The sequence below is a fragment of the Apteryx mantelli genome, chromosome 6 (genome assembly GCF_036417845.1).
Source record: "Apteryx mantelli isolate bAptMan1 chromosome 6, bAptMan1.hap1, whole genome shotgun sequence".
Classification (NCBI taxonomy): domain Eukaryota; kingdom Metazoa; phylum Chordata; class Aves; order Apterygiformes; family Apterygidae; genus Apteryx; species Apteryx mantelli.
This window is the reverse complement of record NC_089983.1, coordinates 39,984,294-39,998,897: the sequence shown is the minus strand read 5'-3', so window position 1 is coordinate 39,998,897 and position 14,604 is coordinate 39,984,294. Positions and strand designations below refer to the sequence as shown.

The following is a 14,604-nucleotide window of genomic DNA, read 5'->3' as shown; positions in this document are numbered from 1 at the left end:
CATCGGAAGCAGCTCTCCAAGGAGCTTCTGGGCCAGGCCCACCACTGGCATTCGCCTGCGCGTTTGGCTTTCGTCCGCGGCTCAGGACACCGCTGCACAACAGCAGAGCCGCTCATAAAATTGTTACGAGGACAAGCAAATTCCTTCCCGATTATACGCGGGGGTCGTTCCTAAGGTTAAAGCGACGGCAGAGCTGATGGGCTCCAGCCTCTCGCGGCCCCCCGTGAGGACGGCGGGGATCTTCCCCGTTGGCAGGTGACTCCCGAGCTGCCCCGGCGCCGCGGATGGGGGCCGTAGCGGTAATTCCCGCCGTCCTGAGCTCCGGCGGGAGACCTCCGGCTGCCCGTGTGCCCCGCGCGGGAGAGGCCCCCACTTTCCCGCAGGCCATTCCCGCCCGACCCAGATCCTATCTGCCGGAAAACATCCGCTCTTGCCGCTGCATCGCGCCGCGCTGCGGGATCTCCCCGGGACCGGATGCAGAACTGCCGTCCGGCGATTTCCGACGGGAATTCGGCAGCTCGACTCCAGTCTCCGCTTGCAGGATCTTGCGGCAGCCTCCTCCGCTGAAGAGCGTTTCATTTCCCCACCGCCCTTCTCCCTTCATGCGCTTTCCCTACTCCGCATCTTTGTATTCGGAGGAGAGGGAGGGAAGCCCAAATCGAGCCCCAAAGACCCGTTATCCCGTTCCCCCCCCCCCAGAACCCCGGCTTCTCCTCCGGGAAACGCCGAGCGCACGCGGCGCACTGGGCACAGGGAGGGGGTCTGCCCTGGGCACGCGGCCCGCGTCGTCCCGCGCGGTCGACGCCGGGGCACCCGACGAGCCGGCAATGTTTCCTGGGGAACGGAGAAGGGCCGATTTCGATTGCGTTAGACACCGGCGCTTCCCGCTGCCAAAAAGAGGCCATATCCATTCCTGGTCTTTCTGGACCTTCTTCAAACAGGCTGGTAACTACCACGTTCTTTTTTTTTCCTTCTTTCTTTTTTCCTTTGTGAAAATATCCCTTTCAATCAAGTGTTTAGCAAATAACGCTCAGTCCGATTACGAAATAAATTGGGCATGGGCCGTACCAGCAGACTTCTCAAATCTCTTTCAGATGCTCAGGTTACGTCATGCTCTAACCTCACCCCGGGGAGGGACGAGCCCCGCGCCACGCCGGCCGCCTGGCCGCTCCGGAAACCCGCCGTAGCGCTCGGCGCCTTTTGCATTGCGCCCCAGGGTCAGGCCGGGCCGAGCCGCTCGTCCCCGTGTCCACTGGGCTGCTCGCGGAGCGGCTCGGCTCGGCTCGGCTCGGCGGCGCTTTGGGAGCCGCGCGCCCCAGCGCCGCTCACGCCGGCGAGCTCGCGCCCGTAATTACCGCCCGTACCGTGCTCTCGCTCGTGTTTAGAAACAACAACAGCTCAACTGACTCATCGATCCTACGGCCTCTGAGTCACTTCTTTATTTCTGGCTTTCCCCGCTCTGCCCTTTGCAGCGGAGCGAGCTGCCCGCGCGTGCGCGCACGCACACGCACACGCGCGCACATCAAGTTCGCATTTGTTTTTCCCCTATAAAACCAAAACGATTTCCATACCATTAATGAAACAGGAATGATTTGACTCTGCGTACCCTGGCTCTTATTTTCCATTGTATAAACTCTGCAGATGAAATAAGGACGGCTGTAAAGTAAACCTCCTTTCTGTGTTTTTTTTTTTTCCCCCTTTCCAGGCAGCCCTTTTTCAAAATAGCAATAGGGAGTCACTTACGGTCTTGGCCCGAGTGCTGAGCATGCAGCGATTAACCCCTTCATCCCCAGCTTTGCTCCCTTGCTATCTACAAGCAGCAAGGCAGTGGTGGGTGAGCCGCGGCGTCCCTGGGGGGGACGTCCCACCGGGCAGCAAGTCTCCTGGCGGGGGGAGTCCTCTGCATGTAGGGCTTTTGCATATAGGTCCTTGCATATAGGACCCTGCATATAGGTCTTTTGCATATAGGTTCCTTTGCATCCCCCAAAGCAGCATCTCCGGGCACCACATGCTCCTCCAGGCCGGGAGCAGGCGAACGGCGTGTGGAGTTACGCGGCCCCACGGCCTGCATTTTTCATGCCAACCCTGCTTTTCTGCGCAAAGCAGCACCAGGGTTTTGCGTCCGACCCGCCGCCGCCGCTTCCCGCGCCGTCTCCCTGCCTTCTCGCTCCCCCGGGGGCCGCAAGCGCCGACATCCCGACGAAACGCCCTCTCTCCCACTGCGGAAATAATCGTCAGTAAATAATTTAATCGTCAGATCTCGCTCTTACTGTTTACGGGGCTGTTCTGATTTTACAAAGTGCCCTGAGGAAAACTTAGAGGGTGAAGTACTGCCTTTTACGGGAGCAAGAGATAGAGCCGGACCCGGGAGCCCGGCCGCTTGCCAGCTTCCCCGTGGGCCGGTGCGTTGCCCTCGCGGCTGGAGTCGCGCCTGAGCCCTTAGGGCATGCCTCTGCTTTTAGATGTATCCTTAAAGAGGTCCGTCCAGCCCATCTGCAACCTCACTATCGTCAAGGCTTGTCAAAATGCCCAGCGGGGCCAGCCGGTTGGTGCCACGAGCCGGGACGCCGTTGCTCTCCCCCGCCCGGGTGATGCGCTTGGTTTTATTTCCCTTGGACGCACTGAGCGTTATGCACCCGGCTCACCCATCCCGCGCACTACGAAATCGCTGCTGGCTTCACGCCGCTGCAAAGTCAACCAGAAAATGTTCTGCAGTGAAACTCATTCCCAAACGCAAAGCGATTCTTGCAGGATTTTTCCCCATCTCCGCCCAAGCAGCTTGCGTTCGGGCTCGAATGCAACTCGTTAGAGGAGCGTTACGGAAACACTGGATGTTGGATGCTCCAGGACCTCATAAACAAATCCTCTCTGTTTACTCTCTGCATGAAACGATTAAGGTAATAAAGTTTATTTTACTTCAGTATTTTTACCAGCTTCGTGGACTGCTGGTACTCCTCGAAACGTGTTATGCTGACGTACTGTTTCTCTTTCAGTTGGAGAATTCTATTAAATACAAAAATTACCGGACAAACAAAGCCTGACATTAAACTTTTAAAAAACAGACATTAAAGTTTTAAAAAACAAACAAAGCCCTCCAGTCCTGAGGTCCTGAAGTTCATTAAGACCTGACCCAACGCTATGGGCAGAACTGCTCTCTCTGGCTACGGAGGACTGCGAAGGATTATCAACGCAGCTCTTCACTGCGTCTTTGAAACGTTCGAAAACGGCTGAAAATATTTTGTCTGTTTTGTCAATGCACTTACACCTTCACTTAGACACCAGTAGCATTAAGGGCTGGGAGTTGTGTGTTGTTAGCACTGTTTTCCCTGCGGTCCCCTAACGCGCCGAAGCACCTGCTTCACCTAACACGCCCCCCTTTGGCCAAGAGCAAGTCCAACTTAAGCTCTGAATCAGGCCTTTCCGGGCCCACAGACCATGTAACGGTGTCAGCATTTGCAATTTTAACATGCACATGGTGGCCTGAGACCACGATCCCAGGGGCCGTGGACGGGTCAGGACGAAAGGGCCAGAAGGACGTGGGTCATGGGCAAGTTCACAGCTCCGCACGGGCGTTGCAACCGCTTGTAAGCTTGTGCAGACTCGCTGCGCGAGCAAAGCTGCCCTAAAACCAGCAGGGTTCGGTGGTTTGGTGGCAATTCTGGGGGTCTGCTCGTCCCCCCGGGAGGTCGGCAGAAACACGGTCCGCAGGAGCATTCGATGCCGCCGAGCTTCGCTGCAAACGCGGCCCTAGCGCAGAGGTCCCTCAAGTCCCACGGGATGGTAACTTAACCCTGTTTCTTCTGCCCCCTAAGCGCAGCGCGCGCTGGCTACAGCAGCTCGTCTCCCAAGCTGCCGCCACGCAGCGGCAAACCGCCGCGGCAGACAAAAGCGATCGCCAGTTCGCCCTGCGATAACTCTGCTATCCCATGAAGCATGCGGCAGCTGCTGGGTAATCACCGGGGTATGAAAGCGGAAAGCGAAGAGCTGCACCACAAACCACGGTTTCTGAAGCCCGGGCAGGGCCGGGGCCGGGCGCCGCGGGAGCCTGGCGCCTCGCGGTGGGTCGGGAGCTGAGCGGCGGGAGGCAAGAGGCAACCAACGACCAGCTGACGCTACTGCCATCGTTTTTGTTGTTCTTGTTTCTCTGGAGCTACCAACAGTTGTGTCCTATCTGGTTTATCTGATTGCAGCTTCTGCCCCTTCCTTGCACCTCAATTGCAGGAAGACCCATCACAGGTGAGACCATGAACCTGACAGTGAAAGAAAGTGAGCTGCAAGTTGGGTGCAGATCTTGCTCTGGCTTGACTACTTCAGCACAAGTAACGGTACTGCATAGAGGGCTTTTTTTTTTAATATTATTATTGTTATCGTATTATGCTGTGGAATTTAGTTTTGTGTAAACTTTTCAGGCTCTGCAGGAATCCTGGACCCTCGTGAGTAGATGGAAGTGAACTTTAAAGATATCATCCAAATAGGTAAACATGTCAGAAACATTATCTGGGTCACATTTGGGCAACAGGGTTTGCTCTGCTTTAAGTAGAAAGGGTTTGCTGATGATTTAGATGAACTTCCTGAGGAGTGTTTGAAATTCCTGGCACCCGTTCGAGTTACCATCTGGTAGAGGGGCTGTGATGAGCCAACACAGAGACATTAGCCTGGAGCTGCTCTTAATATCTCGCATGGAGTTTTGTGACTGGCTAGGCTGTATTTTTTTTTGTATTTGTAGTATTTTGGTTACCCGAGGTGAGCAGGGCTCGCAAGAGATTGTGTGACGAGCTCTAGGGCAGAGCCGCGCTGCTGGTTCTCCATCCGCGTGCTGTCATCAAGTCGTTCCAGCACTGCCTGTTCTTTTCGGCTGCTAAAATTATTCTGTATAGTTGCGTTCTGCCCTCATTTAGACCGGATCTAACAATAATTAAGTAATTAGTGCTGTCAGAGTGAACTCGAACTTGAGGGTAGCCTGGATGCAGATGCTCCAGCTTTCTTGCTTTTCCTAAAGCATGCAGATAGATAAGCTGGCATGTTCTTCTCTTTCGTTTCCTTCTTGATCTCTTTTAAAAATTCTATTTTAAGAAGCTTGGAAATGTGTTGTAATCTACATAAAGGCACTGTTCCTCGCGGGGTTCAGTTCAATCTGAATATCTCTCCAATTTTCCAAAACTAAAGGGACCTATTGCAGCGTGGCGGGGGATACAGTGCAGATTCTGAAAGCAAAGCAAACCACAAGGGTTTTTGCAGGAACGGGACCACCGCTTTTCAGGAGTCCTGCTGATGGGGCCTGAGCTGCTTGTTCTCCGCCCACGGGAGCAGCGGGAGCTTGTGTGGTTGTGAGATGTCCCATGAGAGACCCGTCCCTCAAGAGGACAGGAGCGTTCGCACGGGGCAGGCTTGCAGCGCAGCTCGAGGGAGCCGCGGCGGCCGCGGGGCTGAGCCGAGCTGCTCCTCCAGCACGGAGGAACGGGCAAATTGAGACAAACCGGTTCTCAGTTCGTTATCTCATGCTCCGAGATATCCTAATTTTGCACTGCCTTTTTTTAACCCAGCTTCCTGCCCCAGGGTGCCGCCCGAAACGTGCCACGGTCTGAATGCCTCCAAGTAATAGCTTTGTCCAACAGCTTCCTTCCACGCTGCAGCCTGTTGTGGGTGACAGAAAAGCTTGTGCTGCTCGTGGTGCTATTTTGCAAGGAGGTGAGCGCAGAGCGAATGCACGAAGCTGGAGTCGATGTGTGCTGGGACGAACGTGCCCCAAAGCGAATGCTCTGCACGGCTGGTGGGAACGCCCGGGACCGTTTTCTGCCACCGTCCCAGGGTGCCTTTTGACATACTAAAGCCATGGCAGGAACTGAGCTCCCAGGGGATCCCCAGTCTCTTTTCTGTGGCTGCTTGTCCTCTCAGTCTATTTGAAGGAGGATGATTAATTCAACTGCTTGTTGCTTATGGCTCCGTGTGTCACTTCCCCCTGTAAGAAGGGCCTTGTTTGCAGTCGTCGACTGGTTGGGGCTAATTTGGGGATAGATCTACCACGGAAAATAAATGCTTTACGCGGCAAAACAGCAGCTGATCCCGTTTCTTCCACCTGGCTGTTCAGATTCTCCCAGGCAGAAAGTCATCGAGCAACATCAGACAGATCTCTCTTGTCACGTCCCGGCTGCATCGGTTGGTGACCTGCTCTGTCACACACTCACCAGAGGGGACGCAGCGACTCATTCTGCATGTGGGCCAAAAAGGCACAGTTGCACTTTATTAAATGAGCCAAGGAATTTTTTTAAAGAAATACCTACACCACTCTCAGTCATAAAGACCATGGGAGCTCCTGTAGCCACATCACACCAGAGACCCTTCACGGGAGTAGGTCTGAGCTCCTGACTTTGCGAAGTTGGGTGGCTCCCCAGGTGCACGTAGAGGTGCACAGCTCTCAGCAGAGTTGGTGCCCACATGCGGGTCTGACACGGGAGGATATGGTGAGTTGGGAAGGAGAGGAAGCGGGCCATGGATATCCAGGGACAGACACAGTATGAATTCGCATTGGTGGTACCATCTTCCCGACAGGGTGTATGGTGCTCGCACCGGGGCAATGCAAAGCACAGTCACACCATCTCCTTTGGGAATGGCCAAAGCAAGAAGGGATCAGGATCAAAATCTCTGTGTTCTCCATCGTTGCCTTTGGGAGGGGGGGGGGGGAACAACCCCTTTCCCCCCCCCCCAACCTCTTAACAGTGTAATAACCAGCCGGGCAGAAACTTCAGTGAGTGTCTTCAGGCTTCCCAGAAGCAGAGACCTAGGAAAAGGCTGTTGATCCCGGAGGTAGCATCTTCACGGGGCTGTCGGGGGAACTCGAAAGCTTAGGAGATGCTCTCATATTGGGGAAAGGTGGTGCCTTATTAGCGATCAGAGGAAGCGACCGGGTCAGTTGGTGTCACCTGGAGTTTGGGATCGGGCTAGAACTAATGCCATGGAGCCGGGGGAATGTCACCGCACGCGGCGCGGTGAGGAGCGTTGCCGCAGGCCCACGGAAAGCATGTCCCATATGATGCTGCTTCAACCATTTTGCGAGTCCCACTGGACCAGAGCACAGGACTCTGCAAAGCGAAACACAGCAGCTGCCACCGCTGGAGCTGCGGATCAGCTCCTCAGTACTGCTCATTTTTGCAAATAGCTGCGGATTGCACACTGCAAATGCTGAAAAGGTCTTGTTTTTTTTTTAAATCCTGAATCCAGCTGTAAATAATCCTGTTTTGACAAAGGTAACACTTTGGTTAAGGTGTATTTTCAGAACTGCTAGCGTCCATGTGGTCAACGGCCCTCAGCTCCTTGTAAGCCGGCAGACTGCAATGTAGAGCCGGAGACATTAATTGCCCCAAAGACGAGGCGCGTTTGCTGTAGTATAAATCAGCTGTCGTTTGTCAGGCCTGTTCCTGGCTTATCAATGGGAAGCAAAACATCGCAGCGTAGCAGCTCCATGAAAGGGTATGTCCTGAGCGGGCGTAACTGGGGGGAGCGCGGGCGGCGAGGGGATTACGAGATAAGCAGGCCCTCCCACATCTCCCAAAACGCTGAAAGCTACCAGCAGCTGGCAGGAAAACTTCAGCCCTACATGGACTGCAGTAAAAGGAGAAATCAAAGGAAGAGCAAGAAATACGGCGCTGATGGACCTTGCAGATCCCTTCTGGAGGCAGGATCACAACGGTCCTCCCCGAATTCGGGGATGCGCATCCGAGCGGGGCCAACAGAGCTCAGAGCCACCCCTCCGCTTCCCCATGCCTCTCCGAAGGTCCCTAAGGAAATGTTATCCCCCGGTTGGGGCCCGACACCGCGATAATGCAGCGCTAATCCACAGGTCTGATAAGCCGGCCAGCCATCGGTGGCGTTATCTCCCTCGTAAATGGAGGCCTCTTCCAGGATTTCACTTGGCACACAGTGCTAAACATTGGCTCCGAACAGAGCAAAGTGTGTGGGAGCTGCTCATTTTGTCTCGTTGGTGGGACTGCTTTCCTTTTTTTAAATTTTTTTTTAATAAGATCAGATGTTGCGCTTCCCCAAAAACATGACAATCCATGGGAGAGGTCATTAGTTTATGGCAAGCTGCAACACCGTGGCACTCGACAGAAAGCAAATGTTATTGCCGAGAGTTATTGCTACGAGGAGAGGAAAACACGTCCTGAGGAAATAAACTGGATGGAGCAAAACAAGCAACAGCATAAAGCTGTAGGGAATAGGCAATAGGGTTGAATACTTCCTTAGAATAAAAGTCCCCGTCATCTTCTTCTAATGCCAATGATTGCTTTCCTCATACTCGGAGAGTACGCTGGATACATCTGTTAAGGTCTCCGCCTTTAACAGGACTAACAAATATCATGACTGCAGCTGGCTGAATTTTTCTACTACTTTTTTCTTCACAAAATATCCTTGTGATTGTTGTCAAATACTGATGACAGCAGTAGCAGGAAAAATCAGCTTTGTTTTTTTTTTATTTATTTTTAAAGGTGCTTTTTAATTTTCAGTTCTGTGGAATTATTTTTCAGAAAGGACTTTCCCCTCAAAACTCCCCACCAAGATACAGAATTGACCAGCTCTAGTGATGACCAACCTGCCTCAAATCTGATGAAAGTTTTTAAGATGTAAAGAGAGAGGAAATGCCCACTTTCATGAATTTGACCTAGCTGTGCACCTCTGGCTTAGCCTTGAAGTCAGTCTAACTTACACCAACGGCTGAAATTGTGTCAGGTTTGGGGCAGCATAAAGGCGAGTTCAGAATCGCCCACCGCTCTCCTTGCTGGCTCTGATGGGTGCAGCACAGCGGGGGTCCCTGGGCTTGCCTCAGCCTCGCACCCGCAGGTCCCCTTGCTGCGAAGGGGTATATCCGTCCGTGAAACGGAGGGTGATGCTGCCTTTCCTCCCTCTTGTCAGCTCAGCTTGGACCTGGGGGTTCCCACCCCTGAATTGCGCTTGTGCCGGGGCACGGTCCCAGTTAGCTCCCCGGCCCTTGGGGTTTCGGTGGTAGCACAGCCCCTGGGTTGAGCTCTGTTGACCTTAGAAATAAGAGGCCAACGTCTTGAACAAGCTGCCTGAGGAGCCTGGGATAGGTCAGGGATTTCTCGAGCAGATCAAAAGCCGGAGATGTTTTGCTGACAGCCCTGGAGCTCCCCGTTGTGATTTATGAATTATATACGCTCTATATGTTTAGCCAAAGAGGCTCGCTGGGGGAAGAGGGGCTGGTTTGTATAAGCAGGAAGGAGCACGTGGCTTCAGATAGCCACCGTCTGCCAAGAGATGGCCCCATGAGAGGCACCAAGCGGTGGGACAGCAGCAGACGGGCTACAGTCTCCCAAGGGTGAGTGGCCGTGAGGCTAGCGCTCCCATCCAGTGCTGGGCAGAGGCCACGATGGAGAGCTGGGAATGAAATGGGATGGGTTCGAATGAGGATAATGCCGACTCCTTCAGTGCCTTGTCCCTCACTGGGAAGGCAGAGCCATGGACCAAGTGGCAGTGGTTTTTTTAAATACCCATCTATAAGGTGTGTGCCTTCCCAGGCACTGCTCTGGGCATGCAAATGTGAAGTATGACTCCAAAATATGAGCGTACATATTTGCTGGAGTCTCTGGGCAGACTGTCCGTAGCGTGTCTCATGGAGTACAACCTTCTCCTGATGAGCACAATGTGCCCTGCTGGATTTTGAGCTTCACGTCCTCTTTTGGAGCTGGGATGCCCAAGGGCATCCTGCCAGGCTCCTTGGGTGCTTCAGGCCTTCAGAGCTGTCATCACACCAGTGACACTTTGCTTGTGTTTCTGAGGTTGTCCCAACAGCTGGAAGACGTGGGGAACTTTTTCCTTCTCTCCTACAAGATTAGATGTGGTTCACTCCCATGCTTGTATGCCAGCCCTATTTTTGATCCGCAGAAACATGAGGGAGACTTTTGAGATTCCAACTCAAAACAAGGAAGAAAAATTCTTAATTAAAAACTTTAAGGCCAGAATGTTTCTGTATGTACAATACAGTAATCCCTATAGCTTCCCTAACTTCTGAATGGGTCACAGGACTCTTGGTGGATAGTCTTGCAGTCATTGAAGGCTTCGAGCAACAAAAAAATCACCACATCCTGAGTTTGGGAATTACCTGCTGGAACAACTTTATTGTGTTGTGTTCGGATACAAAAATGCCTGGTTTCAGCTTTCGGCATGTAAATCTTGCTTTGCCTTTGTGCGATAGACTGGGAAGCCCTCTGCCAGAAAACATCTCTGGGAGCTCTTCATAAATGATCCCTGAGTCCCCTCCCAAGTCTCTCTCGGATAAACTAAGGACACCGAAAGCCTTTAGGCTCCCCTGTAACCTCTCCAGCGGGAGGGCAAGCGCTGAGCACCAGTACAACGCTATAATCCAGCGGCGGCTCCTGGGTCAGGACGTGGTGGGGAAGTTGCCTGTCTCCGCATTCTGCCGAGAAAGAAATGTAGAAAGGCTGCCCTGCAACAGCCGCTGCCACGGGGGAGAATTTAAGGATAACAGATATTTTGAAGCAATACCAGTATGCTTTTTGAGAGCTGACCAGGGAGAATGATGGAAATCCAGTAGCTGCATTATTTTTAGCTCTCTGTCAGGCAGCAGTCTGTCCTTCCATCACAGATGGATGAAAATGGACAGATACGCTGTTTGATGACCATGGCGGTGATTACAGGGATAGAGACAGGCCATATGGAGCCTAAATTCAGGTCTTGGCTGCCCTGGTTCAAACTCTTAGGGAGAGCAGTAAAGTCCCTGAAGACGATCAGCTGGCGTTGACGGAGTTATTCTGGGAGAACTGGGATGAAATCAAGGCCATTTTCGTTAGGGTAGTACTTAAAACTCTGCGCTAAGAGGAGCGACTTTGCCGCTGTCACCAAACCGCTGCTGTTGCTCTTTAAAGCCGGGCTGGACGAGTGGTGGAATTTGTTGCTTTCAGAATAATTGAATGCATATTTTCTGTCATTTCGGGGAAACTGCTGTTCCCTTCTCGCTTAACGTCAGTGCAAAGCGGGCACCCGGGTGCTTGCAACGTCTCAGGGCTGCTGCAGGGTCGGTCGCTAACAGCAGGCGCAAGGGAGCCGGATGTAGCCCGCGTAAATATGTCACTGGGGAGCTGGATTAGTGAGGGAGAGCCTGGTCTGCGCTTTTTTTTTCCTTTTTTCCCCATACTGAGACAAATTTTGCCATCGTATCGTTCACGTAACCTTTCAGATGAACTTAGTAATCATGATATGTTTTGGTTTGGCTTCTTTCAGATTAAAACCCTGCCTTTTAGAAAAAGGAAACCATAAGTTAAATAACTCCAAAATTAGGTATTTCTGAAGGATAATTAGTGGTCGTCTCTCTTACCAAAAACAACCCAAGACTGTGCTTTAAATAATGACTTGTAGGATTTCCTTCAGTTTTGCTCCAAATGTGATTAATTTAGCAGAGTAATATTATCAGTATAGCATCCTACTTTTTAACCATTCTTCAGGGTTTTATCTACAATAGCGAATACTACATTTTTCTGCAACTTTTTTTTTTTTTTTTTGAAAATCAGCCTGACCTTATGTTCTGAATCCTCTCATCTGGGGCCCTCCGCTTCAACAGTTGCACTAAGAGTCGTATTTGCGTACACACAAATCGCTGACTGATCATCTACTTTCATTCCCTACTTCTGTAGATAGGGGGACCTATGTAAAGCAAATGTAGATGCAGATCCCTGTCCCCAGTTATTTCATCTGGGTGCAAAAATCCTGGGATTATAATCCCAATACTTCCTCGCTTTGAGCAAAAAGCAATTTCAATTGCATTGAAATCTCTATGTTGAGCGGAACAGGTCTGTGTTTGCAAAAGATTTCACTGTAAAAAGTCCCATTGTCCATGCAAATATATAAATATATCCTATATAGGGATATATGTGTGTATACACATACGTAGGTACTGTATATACAGACAGACGCGCACACATACTTAGGAGATGTGTATATAACACTCACTTATATACAAATCTATCCCCTGTTATGAAACAATCATCAAGATATAAACAAGAGAGTTTAAACCATGGATGGGCACATTTTCAAGTGCTGCTGGAGGGTTTTATCTACAGTATTGAAGAAATGCTATCAAAACCTAAACAGAGCACTTACTGCAAAGAAATCTTTACGTAAGTGCTGGAAAGGTTTGCCGAATAACCAGATGTTGCTGCAAAGACAGCTCTCCTCCCCCCCTCCCCGCTTCTTTCCTTCTTTAATACTTTGATTAATTCAGCGCATAAACCGGGGCTGATAAAAGCTCTGAGCTGCAAACTTCACCACATCTGGACACCGTCGATGCCAGGTCGTTCAGCGGCGCGCTTCAGTTGCTTTTAATCTCTCCCCCCCCCCCCCAAATAAAATAAAAACTTCCAACAAGTAACGCTGACCTCTCTCTCTCTATATATATATATATTTCTGCGCTGTAAACACTGACATCTGCGAGCGCGCAGCCACTTCCACCCGGTCCAGCGCTCGCCCTGCGCTGGGGCAGAACCACGCAGCCGGAGCGGCGCCGCCACTCGCGCTCGCCCCCAAATCCTCCGCTATTTCGAGCCGTCCGGCTAATCGCTACCGGGGGAGAAATCAAAGACTCGCTGTCCTGCCGGCGGCAGGAAGACCTGAACGCCCCCTCCGAGCCGGCTGCCGAAGCCGGAGCGTCTCCCCACTCACCGCAGGACAGCAGCAGCAGGGAAAGCAGAGCCGCTCTCTTCCCGTGGCCCATTTCCCGGCTCCCGCGGGCGCCCGGCCGGCCGGCCGCCTTCACGGCTGCGGGCGCTGCGCGTCCCCCCGAGCGGCGGCTCCCAGCCCGGCTGCGCGTGGGGTCCGCCCAGGAACTGCGGCTTGTGCACAAACTCTCTCCTCCCGAAATATATACAAATATGGGAGGGGGGGAGCCGGGGGAAGAGCCCTGGCTCCGACGAGCGCGTCTGATTTTTCGGGTTTTTTTTTTTTTGTTGTTTTTTCCGATGACAACGCCGCGCTGCTCCCAGCTCCGAACGGCCCGAGGATCTTCGGAGGGGACCGACGTCTGCCTGCTGCAGGCGGCTAATCAGAAAGTCATGGGCGCTGCCGCGTGCCTCTCTCGTCCGAGTAAGACACGGGAGGTTACGCTGCGATATGCCGGGCTGCTGTTAATTCACTACTTCCCCCCCCCCCCCTTTTAGAAATTAACTCTGTTTCTTAAGTACGTTTCAATGGGCTGTATTTTTAATAGGCACAACTGGAAAGTTCAGGGCAGCTTTTTCAGGAAGACTGCATCAATATGAGCTTAGCCTAAAGTAGGCGCTTTCATCCCATCAAATCGGCACAATTTAGATGTATATGTATATGTTTTCCTGAATTGGGGCCTAAAATAATAACGTAGAGCATTTAAATAGCTGCTTTCTCCCCAAGATCTCAAACTGCTTTACAAAAACTTGCAAGAAATATTATCCCCACTTACAAAGGGGAAACTGAAACATAGCAGAAATCTGCCTTGCCTCGGTTGTTAACACTATCCGTCAGTGGCAAAAGTAGGAGTAAAATCCTCAAACTCTTGCCCTATGATCTATCCCAGTCCTTCAGAATGTGTTAAAATAATGATCAATATAATTGAGTGTGGCAGAAAAAGAGATGATGTTACTAAGTTTTTTGCAGCCAAAAGCCTGCCTTAAGGTGAAGTTAATTTTTTTTATAGTTATTGATAAATGCATCTATCACTTTTTTGATGTATACATAGCATTTTAAGTCAGTGAGTCTCCAGTCTCCATTTTATAATTCATTTTATAGTTCATCAATCAGTGCATGGTGTGTTTATAGATATATATATATGTGTGTGTGTGTGTGTGTGTGTGCGTGCATAATCAGGGAGTGTTTCGCTCAGCTGGACTTGAGGGGTCAGGTTCTTACTTTGTATGGAAGCTTTCTCATAAACTGCAACTGCTTGTTTTATAGAGTTATTTGTATTAATTATAGAGCTAAAGAGTTCAAAACAGTATGACTTTTCCCATCATCTGCATTTAAAAGGGGAAAAGGGGAGGTATTAGATGAGGTAGAGAAACGAATATAAAACGGCTCTCCTACGATATATCGACACCAACATGCCTCTGTGGAGAGGTGCTTGGTCTGCTCCCCTTTCGCTTGAGGTTGCGCAGCAACAAGCCAGCTTAGCCCATGTCCTCCTCGGAGAAATGGCATCATGTCCCTGGGATAATGGAGCAGAAAGCTACATAGATGCATTAAAAAAAGAAGCCACCTGGGGTAAGCAGCGAATATGTCTGGGACCACGAGCCTGTAAAGGTTTCTCTGAGCAGGGGAACTGCCTCTTGCTCGTAGCACTGGAGGCTCAAGCCCTCGGAAAGGCGTAAAATTGTTCTCCATCACCTGGCTGTCTTTAAATCAAAGTGGGCATCTTTCTACATGTTATGCAGTAGGAATGTAGAAGAGATGGGCCAAGTACAGCAATCACTGGGCGACCTTCTGCTGGTCTGCAGCTCCTGGCCAACAGCTATAAAATAGACCTTTGTGTCAGATGCTGAAACGAGTGGAACCATTTCGCTGGAACTGGAGTGAAACGTAGGCGTCACCTAACTCCCTAAAGGCGGTAAA

At 51.3% G+C, this 14,604-nt stretch overlaps 1 protein-coding gene across 2 annotated transcripts in view; it reads right to left on the bottom strand.

Moving 5' to 3' along the window:
• Window positions 1-12,891, bottom strand: part of LOC106498480 (TGF-beta receptor type-2-like) — a 33,064-nt gene extending 20,173 nt beyond the window's left edge. Inside the window, exon 1 of one of the 2 annotated variants that reach the window (XM_013959728.2) lies at window positions 12,688-12,891. In XM_013959728.2, coding sequence (XP_013815182.2) covers window positions 12,688-12,739 — 52 coding nt within the window. In that variant the 5' untranslated portion in view covers window positions 12,740-12,891. The remainder of the gene's footprint in view (window positions 1-12,687) is intronic. The other variant, XM_013959729.2, reaches the window with a different exon arrangement.
• Between the last annotated feature and the right edge of the window lie 1,713 nt (window positions 12,892-14,604).